Source organism: Bidens hawaiensis, unplaced genomic scaffold (assembly GCF_021521415.1).
Source record: "Bidens hawaiensis isolate Kalapana, Puna unplaced genomic scaffold, B.hawaiensis_p1.1 tig00042383_1, whole genome shotgun sequence".
NCBI lineage: Eukaryota > Viridiplantae > Streptophyta > Magnoliopsida > Asterales > Asteraceae > Bidens > Bidens hawaiensis.
This window is the reverse complement of record NW_027497504.1, coordinates 112955-126641: the sequence shown is the minus strand read 5'-3', so window position 1 is coordinate 126641 and position 13687 is coordinate 112955. Positions and strand designations below refer to the sequence as shown.

General features: G+C 36.6%; 1 protein-coding gene across 1 annotated transcript; it reads right to left on the bottom strand.

Moving 5' to 3' along the window:
* Positions 1-8538: 8538 nt before the first annotated feature.
* LOC143593578 (small ribosomal subunit protein eS24z) lies at positions 8539-10343 on the bottom strand. Its single transcript, XM_077073170.1, has 6 exons — positions 10292-10343; positions 9410-9499; positions 9253-9294; positions 8979-9149; positions 8793-8879; positions 8539-8681 (listed from the first exon to the last, which is right to left on the bottom strand). The coding sequence occupies exons 2-6, from the start codon at positions 9482-9484 to the stop codon at positions 8646-8648; spliced, it is 411 nt and encodes a 136-aa protein (XP_076929285.1). The 5' UTR covers positions 9485-9499; positions 10292-10343; the 3' UTR covers positions 8539-8645.
* Between the last annotated feature and the right edge of the window lie 3344 nt (positions 10344-13687).

Below are 13687 nucleotides of genomic sequence, written 5' to 3'. Positions count from 1 at the left end.
CGAGAAAGAAGGAAGGATCGAGCGAGGTCCGGGTAAGAGAGAAAGATTAGTGGTGATACCAAGATAAACGAGATCCAAACAAGCTCAAAAGGTATGATTCTTGATCTTGGAAGTTTAAAGATCCGAGCTTTTAGTGTATAAACGACCAAAAATGGTCGGGAAGTGTAGTGGGTGGTATTGAACCTTAACAAGGGTGTTAAAATCGCCCGAAATGTTGATCAGAAACCGAAACAGCGGACATCTGGGCAACTTCGCCTTCATCTGGGCAACTTCGCCTTCAAGCGATGAACTTCGCTTGCAAGCTAAGTTCGCCTGATGAACTTCGCCTGCAAGCTAAGTTCGCCTGATGACAAGTTCGCCTGAGGTTTAAGTTCGCCTGATGACAAGTTCGCCTGAGGTTCAAGTTCGCCTGATGATAAGTTCGCCTGAGGTTTAACTTCGCCTAAAGCTAAGTTCGCCTGAGGTTTAACTTCGCCTAAAGCTAAGTTCGCCTGAGGTTTAACTTCGCCTGAAGCCAAGTTCGCCCGAGGGTTAACTTCGCCTAAAGCCAAGTTTGATTAGAAAATAAATTATCAAGCGATAAGTTAAAGTAAGCTAATACTAGACCACCAGATTAGATCAGGCGAGTATTGATACGTGTAACTTGTACAGTCAGCCGAGCTCAGTTAAAGAAGGGATTTACAGCTATCAGAAGAAAGAAGCAGAGTTCAGGTGAGTTTCTAGCCCCATTCCTTGTTATGTTTTCGGGGCTGTGTGCATACTCAAGGTGATAGTTAATACACTTATCCTAAGAGATAAGTGTATGCCTTATGTGGATGATGTGAAATGTATGAATGATTGCTTGATGGTACGTGAACGATCTTCGGATATTGCACGTACTGTCAGGTTGTAACGCTATGTATAAGGTAAGTATGTTAGGTATGTTTATGTGTATGAACATGATGGAGATAATAGAAGAAAGAAATGATAATGTATGGATGTATGGTTACGAAAAGGGTACCGAGCCCTACTGATACTCGAGGTATGATGTATGGTTGTAAGGTAACGAAGAGGGAATCGAACCCTACTAATATTTGGGAACTAGGGAACCGAACCATACCAATATCCGAGAAAAGAGGTGTATGCCGTGTATGACATATGTGATAGATACGATTGATTGTCTGACGGTACGTGAATGATCTTCGGATATTGCACGTACTGTCAGGATATAAATAAAGATATTAATATTGCATGAAATGTAAGGATGATGTATGAACATTATGAATGAAAGCTTATCGGTACGTGAACGATCTTCGGATATTGCACGTATCGTCAAGGGAAGTGGTTAGCTCCTTACATGGATATTAAATAATAACGTATAGATAGTGTTCCTTTTATGGAAAGTATGGTGTTCCTTTTATGGAAAGTATGGTGTTCCTTTTATGGAAAGTATAGTGTTCCTTTTATGGAAAGTATAGTGTTCCTTCTATGGATAGTAAAGTGTTCCTTCTATAGAAAGTATACAGAGTGTTCCTCCTATGGAAATTATATATAGTATGGTAATGGTAATGGTTCTTTTAATAGATATTACGTGACGATCCTCCTATGGATATTTATACGAGGTTAAGATAGTAATATGTGTCTTCGGATACGGGAAGAAATATATGGGAATAAATTGTATGTATGGTAGAAAGTATGTAGGTAGAACAGAAGGGCAACTAGTGAAGTATGAATATGTATCTACAGATATGTATGTATGTGTATGTATTGTATGGCATTCGATTAACTAGAACTCACTCAGCGTAGCTGACTTTTAGTATGCACGCAGGTGAGCTGATTATAGAGTTAGCATGAGGATGACACGCGGCATGGATTGAACGGCTGGCATCTGAAGAAAGAAGTAAAGATGTTTTAAATATAAAGTTTTGTGTTATGGTATCAAAGAAAATATTTAATGTTTTGTAACAAATGATTGATGTTTTATATTCCGCGAAAAGTTTTAATAAACTCTGATTTGAAGGGCTGTGTTTATGAGTAAATCCGACGCTAAAGTAGGGCTACCGGGTTCGGGGCCTTACAAAAAATAGTAAAGATAAGGATTGAAAGTCGTGGTGTAATTTGTTTTTGATGTAATGTTGTAAGCGCCGGCCCCTTCTCTCTGTATGAGAGATTAGGTGGTTTTCGCTTGTGTTTCAATGAAGCTCACTTCTACAAAAAATAAAAAAAATAAAATAAAAAAAAAAGAAAAAAGAAAAAAAAAAGAGGGAAAAGGAAAGGTAAATGGGAAAGATAAATAATTAGTTAGTTAGAAGAAAGAGAAACTTTAATAAATTACAACTATACTTATTTGGTTTATTTATAATATTTTATAACTAAAATAAAATGAATGGCAAATATTAGTTTTTAGAGTTCTAAAAAAAATGAAGTTCTCTAAAGAAATCAACCATTGTTAAAAAATATATTTTTAATAACTTAATATTTAAATTTTGAATAATTTCGATGCCCCGACTCAAAATAATAAAACTTCTCAAATATGCAATAAACAAAAAACATAAAGAAAAAAAGCTTTGGTTCCGCTTCATTACCATCTTATAAGAAAATAACTTTGGCGTCGAAAAACTAATCTTATAAGATCAATGGGTAACGAGGTATTAAGCCCCTAAACCATCCCTCTTAACTCTCTGGGCACTGTGGGGCGTTATAAAACCGTGTGTAGTGGGGCGCTTTCCCCACCCAAAAAGCCCCCAAAGTGACACTAACACCGCACTCCTAGGGCGCTTGAGAACTATGGAGGGAAGAGCGCTTCCCACAGAGCGTCGGTGGGGGAGAAGAGGTTGATGGTGATTGGTTGCTTTATTTGTTTTTTTTTATAATAAAATAATAAGGTAATGATTTGAATAGGCTCTATCCCAGGGCTGGCTCTTGGGACAGCGAAAACAAGTTAGGGCTTTAAACCCCAAATTAATTAAGGCCCCCAAGTCTAAAAGAACATTATATATAGATATATTATAATGGGTAAAGTAAACTCAAAGTAATGTATTGGTGTTGTGGTAGATTTGGTTGTTACTAAAATATAGTTTATGAGTTCAAAACTTTTAATAAGCAAATTTTTTTTTCTTAACAATTGTCATGAAAAGGCCCCAAAATTTTGTTTTGATTTAGGCGTTCACATTCGTTGAGCCGGCCCTGCTCCATCCACTACACCCATTTTTCCAAAAAGCTCCTATGGTGGCGTGGCATCACATGGCGTAAAACATCCTTATTGTTAGGAACAAAGCGGCGATGCGGAAGTGAATCAACACACAAACAACACAAATGATTAAACACGCGGTAGCAGAAATAAATAAACGACACAAGAATTTTCACGTGGTTCGGCCCCAGTGGGGGGCCTACGTCCACGGGCTGCAACTAAGGTTTCTCTTTATTAGCTCAGAACCGAAGATTACATTTACATGACATGATATATATATATATATATATATATATATATATATATATATATAGGAGAAAACTAGGGCAACTAACTTGTCCACCAAGAAAACATAAATGGGCTCTAATTAAATAATTAGACCCGGTCGCATACGCATCTAACTTGAACAATCATTAAAACAGGCCCAATAAGGCCTTCACACCCAACAATCTCCCACTTGAAGGCCTTGTGAATACTCCAGCCCGCCATCCAAGAAAATAATCAACTTTGTCATTCAGTAACTCCAGTAATCTTTAATAACAAAAATCTACCAAGTCTCCAGTTCCAATACCAAGCTAAAATCTTAACAACAGAAATTCTCCAAGCCTCCAGTTCCCTAGGAACAGTCTAAGATTTCAACCAATCCACCTAGTTGCAGCGGCCCTTGCATCAGTTACTCGAAAGGCCCATCGAAGCTCCCAAGAGCGCGGCGGCCCTTGCATCAGTTACCCGAAAGGCCCATTGAAGCTCCCAAGAGCTTCAGTCCGGTCATAAAAGACCCAGTCATGACGAACCCTGCCAATGACTCATCCTCAATCTCAACCCGGCTCCCACTGATTTGCATTACCGGCTCCATAGAGTTCCAGGGAAAATAACACTCTCCAAAAAACTACAAGCACCCAGGAGAGATTTTACCATTCGGAATCCCGGCCCCAAAACCGAACGTTACATTTTTGCAGTGCTAGAACACCACCCGCGCTCCCACTGTTACAAAATTCCCGTTCAGATTTAAACCTTCGAATACGCTCAAGCTGACATCCCTGTGGCTCCAGGATTCATGCTTGTAAAATGAATCCACTTAGCTCTACCTGATTTAGCAAGCCAAGACTTTACTACTCGGAAGTTGGTTCACTCCTTCCAACGATACATAAACATGGACCTTCCCAAAGTCTTCAATCATAAGATTCACCAATACTTCACAACATTGGGAAACATGAAATAAAGTATACCAGAATCTCGAACCAAGAGTCTCCACTGCCTTCCACTGAGTTCCAATGCATCATCCCCGACCATTCTCGGAAGCAGAATTTCCTATCTTTGGACATCGACTCTAAAGAATGCCCAAACCTTCATGCAGCCCCACAAAGTCAACTATGCTCAGCTCCCACTGTCCCTGTTATCCCAACCAATGCCAAACCAACAATCCATAATATGAATCCCCAGTTGTACTTTCCTGGCAAACGTCTTCACCCAGCACAAGATCCGGGTCATCTCAAAAGTTGTACCACTGATCACCACCAAACAAGATAAAACTTCACAGTTCCAAATGAACAAGAAGTAACAATCACAGTTCCACACCAACTAAAAGACAAACGGTTATAACAACAGTAGATATTTCATGAAAACAAGCGGTACCAAGGGTTCTATGACCGTACACACGATCAGTTAACACAAACCCTAACCGAAAGATCATCCAAACGAGCACTAGTTCACATGACTTGCCACACTGACCTATTTTTTCACTTATGTCGTTACCAGCACACGTAACAGGAATACTTTAACCATAGATGAACCTTCACACATGCTTGACAGAGCCCCCATCATGCCACAAAACAGTGGTCTCCATGATATCGAAAGCAACACTCCTTGCCAAACAAAAGTAATCACCTCATTGCTTTCATTACTAAAATATTCCAAACCCGTTGGTTCCATTTTCACATGTTTATCCCATGCCAGTACCACATCCAAGTTCTCTTGACCCAACCAACCGAAACCGTTAGACCTTTCGATCACGACCATCCTGTCTTCAACTATAACAATAGCAAACAGGAAACACATATCGAAAACAGTAAACAGACACAACAATGACATGGGCCTCTGAACACTGTAAAAAATAACCGATCTGTTCCTGCAATAACCGATAACTCAGAAACTGTAAATAAACTATAAACAGTTACCTCTAACTGATCTCTTGCAAACAAATCTGACCCAAAACAGTTGCTCTTCAAAAAAACACGATCCCACTCACGGTTGATAATTAATAGGCAAAATCTGAAATCGAAAATAAACCTAGTACTCGCATAGCAAAACAACCAATGACAACCTCGGTGAACTCGAACTCGATCTAACACCAAATCACGCCAAAAGAAAAAAGACCTCTTTTTTTATGTGTCAACAGCAAAATAAAACCAAAAAATAAAAGAAAAAAGGAAAACACCTTTTATTCTTTTCGTTTTTGTTTGTATCCACGAAACAAGAAATAATCAACTTGAATGCACGAATTTCAAGGAACATAAAAAACCTATTTTTCTTGATGGAGGCTGAATAAATAAACCTCAAATAAATTCCGGCGCAAATCCAAACCACACCACCGATGGTTCCTTGTCGATCACAAAAAATTGTCAGCGATTCCAAGAACTAATCGGCTTAACCAGTCGACAAAACCTGCCAACAAAACCAGAATTCTTATCGCCCCTTGTTCTTCGAATAGGATAAACGAACCTTTGAGAATCGTCTCAGTGAAAAAAAAAAACCGTGTGTAATAACGAGCCAAAGCTCTGATACCACTTGTTAGGAACAAAGCGGCGATGCAGAAGCGAATCAACACACGAACAACACAAACGATTAAACACGCGGTAATAAAAATAAATAAACGACACAAGAATTTTAACGTGGTTTGGCTCAAGTGGGGGGGCCTACGTCCACAGACTGCAACTAGGGTTTCTTTTTATTAGCTCAGAACCGATTACATTTACATGACATGATATATATATATATATATATATATATATATATAGGAGAAAACTAGGGCAACTAACTTGTCCACCAAGAAAACATAAATGGGCTCTAATTAAATAATTAAACCCGGCCGCATACGCATCTAATTTGAACAATCATTAAAACAGGCCCAATAAGGCCTTCACACCCAACACTTATATGGGCTCCATCCATTACACATGGCTAAAGGTAGGGGTGTTCACAGTTTGATTCGAAAGCGCGAAACCGCCCAAACCGGTCATCGGTTTGGTTTCACGGTTGGTTTTCTTTCTTAGCTTTCGGTCGGTTGGTTTGAAAATTTTCAAACCGTAGCCAACGGTTTGGTTTACGGTTTATACCAAAAACCGACCGTAAAAAACCGGACCGGACCGCATGATTTAATTATATATATTTTAACTATTTTACATATTATACATATGTGTGTTACTAGACATAAATAAATAATAGTTATTAGTGTGTTTAATATAAATCATTACTTTACTAAATACTAAGTAAACAGAAAACATGGGCTAAGCTCAATTTCAAAACGCAAAAATGTTAACCAGCCTTTCAGTTTTTCAAATGAGAAACCAAAAATAAGTGATGTGTAAATTATTAAGAGCTATACAATAAAAAAAATTATTTTGGGCTTTTCTCTATAAAATCCCAACGAGCGTCTAAACTGTGAAACCGGACCGGAACCAAACCGTTACTAACGGTTCGGTTTGGTTCGGTTTAAGAGTTCAACGGTTTGGTTTTGATTTACGAAAATAAAAAACCGTTATTAACGGTTCGGTTCACGGTTTGACCTAAAACCACGAAAACCGGACCGTAAACACCCCTAGCTAAAGAAATATGTATTTCTACAATAAAGTTAATAAGTATCATGAAGTGTGAATGATTGATGGGTTACTATCCATGACACATGATTTTTACTAAAAATGATAATGATCAGGTGACGGAAAGTATATCTTAAAAGAGTATTAACTATTAACTATTATACATTTGTACTTCACTTTGTTGGATTTTGAAATTTCTACCTTTAGAAAGAATAAAACACCCACGTGCCATTATAGTACACTTTGTAAAAGTTGAACCATCGACACATGACTAATATTGATTCTCTTTTGAAAAAATGGTCCACACCTTCATCTATTATCAACCAGTAGACAACCACCATACAATGGCATACATTCAGAATCCAGTTAACCCATGGACCACAAGAACAGTAAGTATATGTAGGAGTGTCAATTGTGATGGATCAACTTCTTGTAATTCTTCATCCCTAACCTGTCTTGTTGTATCGACCAGCTTAAATTTGTGTTGTGTTCGGACGAACAATTATCCGTTCATTTACAAACGTTAGTAATACCTAACGGTTGAAACAACTAATTGCTCCAATTCATAGCGAAACATTTTTGGAATTTGTGATATTTGAAATGATTGTGTATTTCTCTTCCTAATTCAGAAATTTGAGTTTACATATTTTACTTGTGATTAGAATAAATGAATGAAAATATTCAGTGAATTGACATAACAAAAAAAAATGTTTTAAAAAAAATGTTTTTACAATTGGAAAAAAAGAAGAAAGAAAATTGTTTTACTTTTTTAAAGTTAATGGCTATATGAAAAAAAAAAAAAAGATATTTAACATAACACTTCTCATATCCCCCACTTGTGACCTAGTGGGAGGAGGCTTGAGTTTTCCAATTGAGACTCAAGTTCGATTTCCACTTGTGTCGCTTTGGGTGGATATTTGCAATGAAGAATTTGAGCCAGGCCTTGAATAATGGTTGTCAGTTTGAACCTTGAGCCCACCCGGGTTTTCGTCCCACCGTGTGTTACGCTAGAGAGTTCTGCTCTTGTGGTGACACGACGGTTGTCATCGTTCTTAAAAAAGTGGGTTAAAACGTCAACCTGGTTTTTAACAATGGGCCTTTTAAGCAAGTTGTGTGCCGTCCGCCGTCCTAAAACTTTTTTTTTTGTTGGGTTGGATTGTAGAGGATTTGCGGTTCTAAACAATAAGCCAATAATGCAATTTGGTCAAGTAAACCAAGTTCGTCGAAATTGGCTTGTTCGATTACGTTTTTTAACAAGCTTGAGGACAATGGAGATTGGAGCTCAAGAAATCTGGTTGAGCCGAACCTAACAGAGGTATCAAAACGAGCCACATTTTAGCCCATCAATCATGAGCAATGTTTTTAAAACTAAATCCGTTGACAATTTGTTTTAACTAGTATTAAATTTGAAGACATTATATATATATATTTTTTCTGGTGTGGACCGAGTTGTTACTGCTAGTCAAGAGAAAAATACTCCGCAAACAAAACCAAAGAACCATCCAAAATTAAACACAAACAGTCGAACAAAAATTACAGACAATGTTTTTGCTATCTCAATCTCTTAACAAAACCCGGTTCACGTCAACATAGCAATAACCGATTAACGTTTAAAAAAGATGTAACAAAAAGTTGAAAACCGAAAGCAAACCTCTCAAAGCTTACTTCTTCTTCTTGGCAGCATCTCCAGCCTTTGTCTGCACAATCAGATAAAGTTTAATCTTGATAACCATCAACCTTGCTAAATATTGTGTTTTTGTGAAATCATAAATAATATCAATCTTATAAAATAAATAATTCTTTTTTACCTTCTTTACACCTCTGATCTTCTTTGCCCTGTTCTTTCTTTCCTTCAACTGCTTCCTTGACTTCTCAACCTTAGTATCCAAACCATTCTACACAAAACCGAAAACTAATTAAAAACTAAAAAGAACCAAAAAAATAATAACAAATTAAAAAACACAAAAAAAAAAAAAGTAAAGATGATAATTTACCCTGATAAGCCTGTATTTTGGCTCGTATTTCTTTGCATTTTCAACTGAGTCGTAAATCAATCCGAAACCAGTGGATTTACCACCACCAAAGTGAGTTCTGAACTTGAATACAAAAATGGCGTTTGGGTCTTTGACCTCGTACATCCTAGCTAACTTTTCTTTCAATTCAGCCTAAATAAACAAGATTAAAAAGACATAAAAATAAAGTTAGAGAATTAATAACCGAAAAGTAGCATGTATTGTAACAGATTGGTAGTTTTGAAGAGTGTTGAACCTTAGAAACATTGGGTCTTCCAGGATGAAGCACATCAATAACCTACATTAGCATAACAAATATCATCGTCATTATTATCTAAATTATGAATCGAAACAAGAATTACAATCGAATTATTACTGAAAATAAAAGCAAGTGCTTTTAAGTATGAACTCACAAATTGCTTCCTGGAAAGAAGCCTGTTTGTCATAAATTTCCTGGTTCGGATAGTAACTGCCTTGGTGTCCGCCATGTTCACTGTTGAATCCTATAATCAAAACGCTGAAAATTAAAAACAGAGTCGTGGATTTGGAAGATAGCAAACATTAAACATACTGTAGCAACTCAACATGCATAACAAGATTAACTAATCAGTTCTTCAAAGCAATATCTCGCGCTTTCAACAAACCAACGAATACCAACCAAGACCTTGTTTTATGTTGATCCATTAAGCTTTTATCGAACCATCAAACGGTTCACAAACACCTGACAGAACAAAACTTCTTGTTCGTGTTCGTTTATTAAAAATTAAAAAACCAAGAATGGTCGGCGTCAACGGTTTGTCAGGCTGTATACTTTAACATTCTTATTCCTATTCTAACTTACATACAAACTAATTAGTTAATCTTATCATAATACTCCTGTATATGTTTGTTTTACAGTTAATAGCTTAGCTTAAACCTATATGATAAAATTAAAAAAAATCATTACGAAAATATTGAAAGCCTTTAATGAGCAAACACTAACAAACATAAATAGACGTAAACAAACACAGTTACTCGAACAAAATTACTGATTTACAGCCCTATTAATATCAATATTCTATAAATCAGAGCCACCTTCAGCTGGATAAAGCTTAAATTGAACTTTAACAAACCCTAGCAACTAACAAAACTATAAATCTAGAGCAAAAACCGCTAATGAACGAATATAAAGTTAAATAATAGTAATAATATTAATACCTCTAACTATAATCAGTTCATCTGTCAATCATAGGCACCTAGCTAACTGATCTAATTGTGAAAAATGACTAGGAGAAGTTTGTACGGAATAAACGAACCTGTGATTAGCTACTCCGATGGACTGCGGCGGCACGGCCTCTTGTGAGTAATTGGATTGGAAGTGATGAAACCCTAATACTGACGATGATATGTAAATGAAACTATAAAATGGGCCTATTTGCTGGGCTGGGCTGGGCTAACTCATCAGCTCATATTAAGTTGTTTTGTTTAATACTTCCATTCCATTTAATTATTTGGGCTGGATGGATTAGAGAGAGAGAGAGGTGCACAAAACAAATCATGTATTTTCATGAGCAGGAACCGGATTGCAAGAGGTTTTGGGTAGAGGAGTACAAAACTGGTTTGGTTTAGAAACTAATTTAGGAACATGAAAGTTGAAATGGTCCAAATCGATTCGGTTCGGTTTAGAAACCGGTTTTTCTCAAACCGGTCCAATTTTAAAACCGATTTGGTAGTTCAGAAGGGGAATTGGCGATAGAACTGCGAGTCGGGTCGGTTTGGGACCCGGTTTGGCTGAAACCGATTTTTTTGTGCATCTCTAGTTTTGGGTATGGTCAGCAAATGTCAAAAGCCGGGCTGGGTGGGAACCGGTTCCAGATATGGTCGGATTTTGACCGGGCCAGGTTTGGGTTTTGACCAGGTAGAGGTGGAACTGGTTCCGACAGGTCTGAGTATGATTTTTCTGAGAACTCGAAACCTAGTCCGTAGCTGGTCTAGTATGACCGGGTCAAGGTCGGGTCCAAAGCCGTGGTTTTTGCCCACCTCTAGGCTAGATGACGCATAACAAATAGGCATAGGTTTAAGCTGTTAATCCTAGTCTCATATACGATTGTAAAATCGTATTCTTTATTACATTCAATACAAGTTAATTACGTATTGATAATTACTTGTTGGATATAGGGTATACCTGCTAATGTGTTAAAAGTTGTCGGCTGGTATTGCTAATTACATATTTTTACTATTTTATTTTTCTGTTGTTTTATTACTCAGAAAAATAGAATTATAAAAACTAAAACTTAGTGAAATAGTAGTTGTTTTATCACCAGGAACACAAGAAAATATAAATAAACACAAGAAAATAAAAATAAACTTAAGATATTTACGTGCGTGTATGTTTTAGTAATCGGGTCAGGTATCACCTATAACGCTACCGTCTCATGCCCGCATTTTGTAAAACCAAAATCTTATTGTCCCTTAGTTGTTTCAAATGCTTCGGGTTTGCCCAGTTTGAGGTTGTTAGTCATCCCTAAAGCAAACAAGTATTAGCTAACTTTCTATCATAATTAACTTAAATTTATAATTTATAATTAACTAGTTTGAGACCCGTGTATTACACGGAGAATTAATGAAAATTAATGCAGGTGACCCTAACAAACAGACTCTAACCGGTTGTGAGCAGGTGACGCTTTGGTTGACCTGAAAGTTGAAGAATGATTTGTTTGTTTCAATAGGAAAAATATTTTTTTTAATGTTTTTTAATACTTACCGCGATAAATATGGCGAAATGTCCATGCAGACATGCATTGTCATGTAAATCTCGGGCCACAAGCTCTTTTGCAGGCGGTTGCATGGAAAAATCCTATTAAAAAAATGTTTATCACATAAAACACAAATTTTCCAACTTCATGATTGGGTTGATTCAGGTTACGTTTTTCTCTAACGGGTCAAACTGGTAGAATTAACAAAATTAGAAGGAAGCGGGCCAAATGAGTTTACCGAGTCAAAAGTCAACCAGCGTCTACTGAAAAGAAGTTGAACTCACAAGAGGCGGAAAGATTTTTTCGACTGCTCGAAGAGGAACAGAAAAGCCTCCATGAGTGCTAGTATCACTTGCTGTCAAAGTTTTGCAAAAAAACTCGGTGTGTGGCTTGTGTGCTTTCATTGACAAATCTGACCTCAATAGTGCTTCTCTATCAAATTGCTAATGATAAACAATTATGAATTATAATCAGTAACATAAATTTAAGCCCAGTGAATTACAAAAGTCCATACCGAAGGAACGGGTTGGAGTGTCATTTGAGCATGCACTTCATCTGTTTTTGTATCAGCCTGAAAAAAAAACATTTTTTGTAACAAAGTTATAAAAGTAACTCATATTTAAAACCAGTGTTGTAAAGATCAGGATTGATCTGTGATTAATCGCTAATCGGTGGGTTATTGATTAATTTTCAGCTAATCGGTGCAACTAATAGAGTAATCGCTAGTTGGCCCAAATGGGAACTTTTTAAAGACAATTGGACCTCGGTTTTAACCCGTTAAACCCAGTTATTGGTTTTCTTATTGATTTGTTATATTTACGTTTAATTGTTTATGTGAACACTGAAGTATTTATGTGAACTTTTATGTTAAGTTATCAAAATTATATATATAATTTTGAAAAGCTACATATAAGAATTCCAATTCGATTAATAAGCGAGCTCTACAACACTGTTTAAAACAACAAAATCGATTGATAAGTGGCGCGACGTACATGCAACGTGACATTATGAAGGATGCACAACAATTTTGACTGAAGATTTAGATAGCTTGGAACTTAAGCATCCACATCCTTTTTAATAGATGCAGCAACCTGAAAACATGTATTAATGTATTATAATCATGTATTATAATAAAAAACAGTAGGTTAAATTCAAAACTTGAACATTCTAGAGTAAATTCCAAATAATAATAATAAATAAGGAACAATATAAAATTGTTCAACCATCAAAATAATGTTACTACTCTAATCAAACCTGCAAATTGATGGCGGTGGCGATGACGGTAGGAGACGGCGGTGGTGACGACGGTCTTGTAGTTGGAGAAAATACATGGATTCAACAACTAAAAGTAGGAGACGGAGGTGGCGATGGCGGTATCTTAGGTGGTGATGACGGAGGTGGCAATGGAAGAGAGGAATGGCGGTTGGAATGAACGAGAATTAGGGTTTGTCATCTCTTTTGGTGTTGAATGAAAAGAAAGAAAGAATAATAAAAAAGGATCCAGTTAGTATTATTGAGACGGGTTGACCCGAAAGAGATACCATTTTTTGAAAATGGGTTAAAAATTGTGAGAGTTGATAAGGGGTTGACAGGTGACACATAGAAGCATTAATTTATTAAAATAGTAAGATTATAAAGCGCTAATAAAATGTAATATAGAGCATAAACGCGTTCTCAAACAATAATTAATTACGATACATATAATAAAGCAAGTATTAATATGTTTTTTGTATGATTGTTTTGGTATATGATCAAAACATTGAAAAAATGTGATGGTAAAATTAATTTTTGTGATTTAGAAAGAACGAGTAGTAGCTTTCAAGAAATAAACAAGGCAAATGCTATGCATGTGGCCAGTTTGGTTCATTGTGTTGTTTCAAAGACCAAACAGAAGACGTATCTATCAATCAACCACATTTATGGAGGTGAACAATAAAGACACTAGAAACAATAGGC

Excerpts from the sequence above, each read along its gene's own strand:
- LOC143593578 (XM_077073170.1), bottom strand. The coding sequence starts at position 9,484 with ATGGCGGACACCAAGGCAGTTACTATCCGAACCAGGAAATTTATGACA. Across the intron at positions 9,295-9,409 it reads TTCTTTCCAGGAAGCAATTT|GTTATTGATGTGCTTCATCC; the intron begins GTGAGTTCATAC and ends ATGCTAATGTAG. Across the intron at positions 9,150-9,252 it reads GAAGACCCAATGTTTCTAAG|GCTGAATTGAAAGAAAAGTT; the intron begins GTTCAACACTCT and ends TTGTTTATTTAG.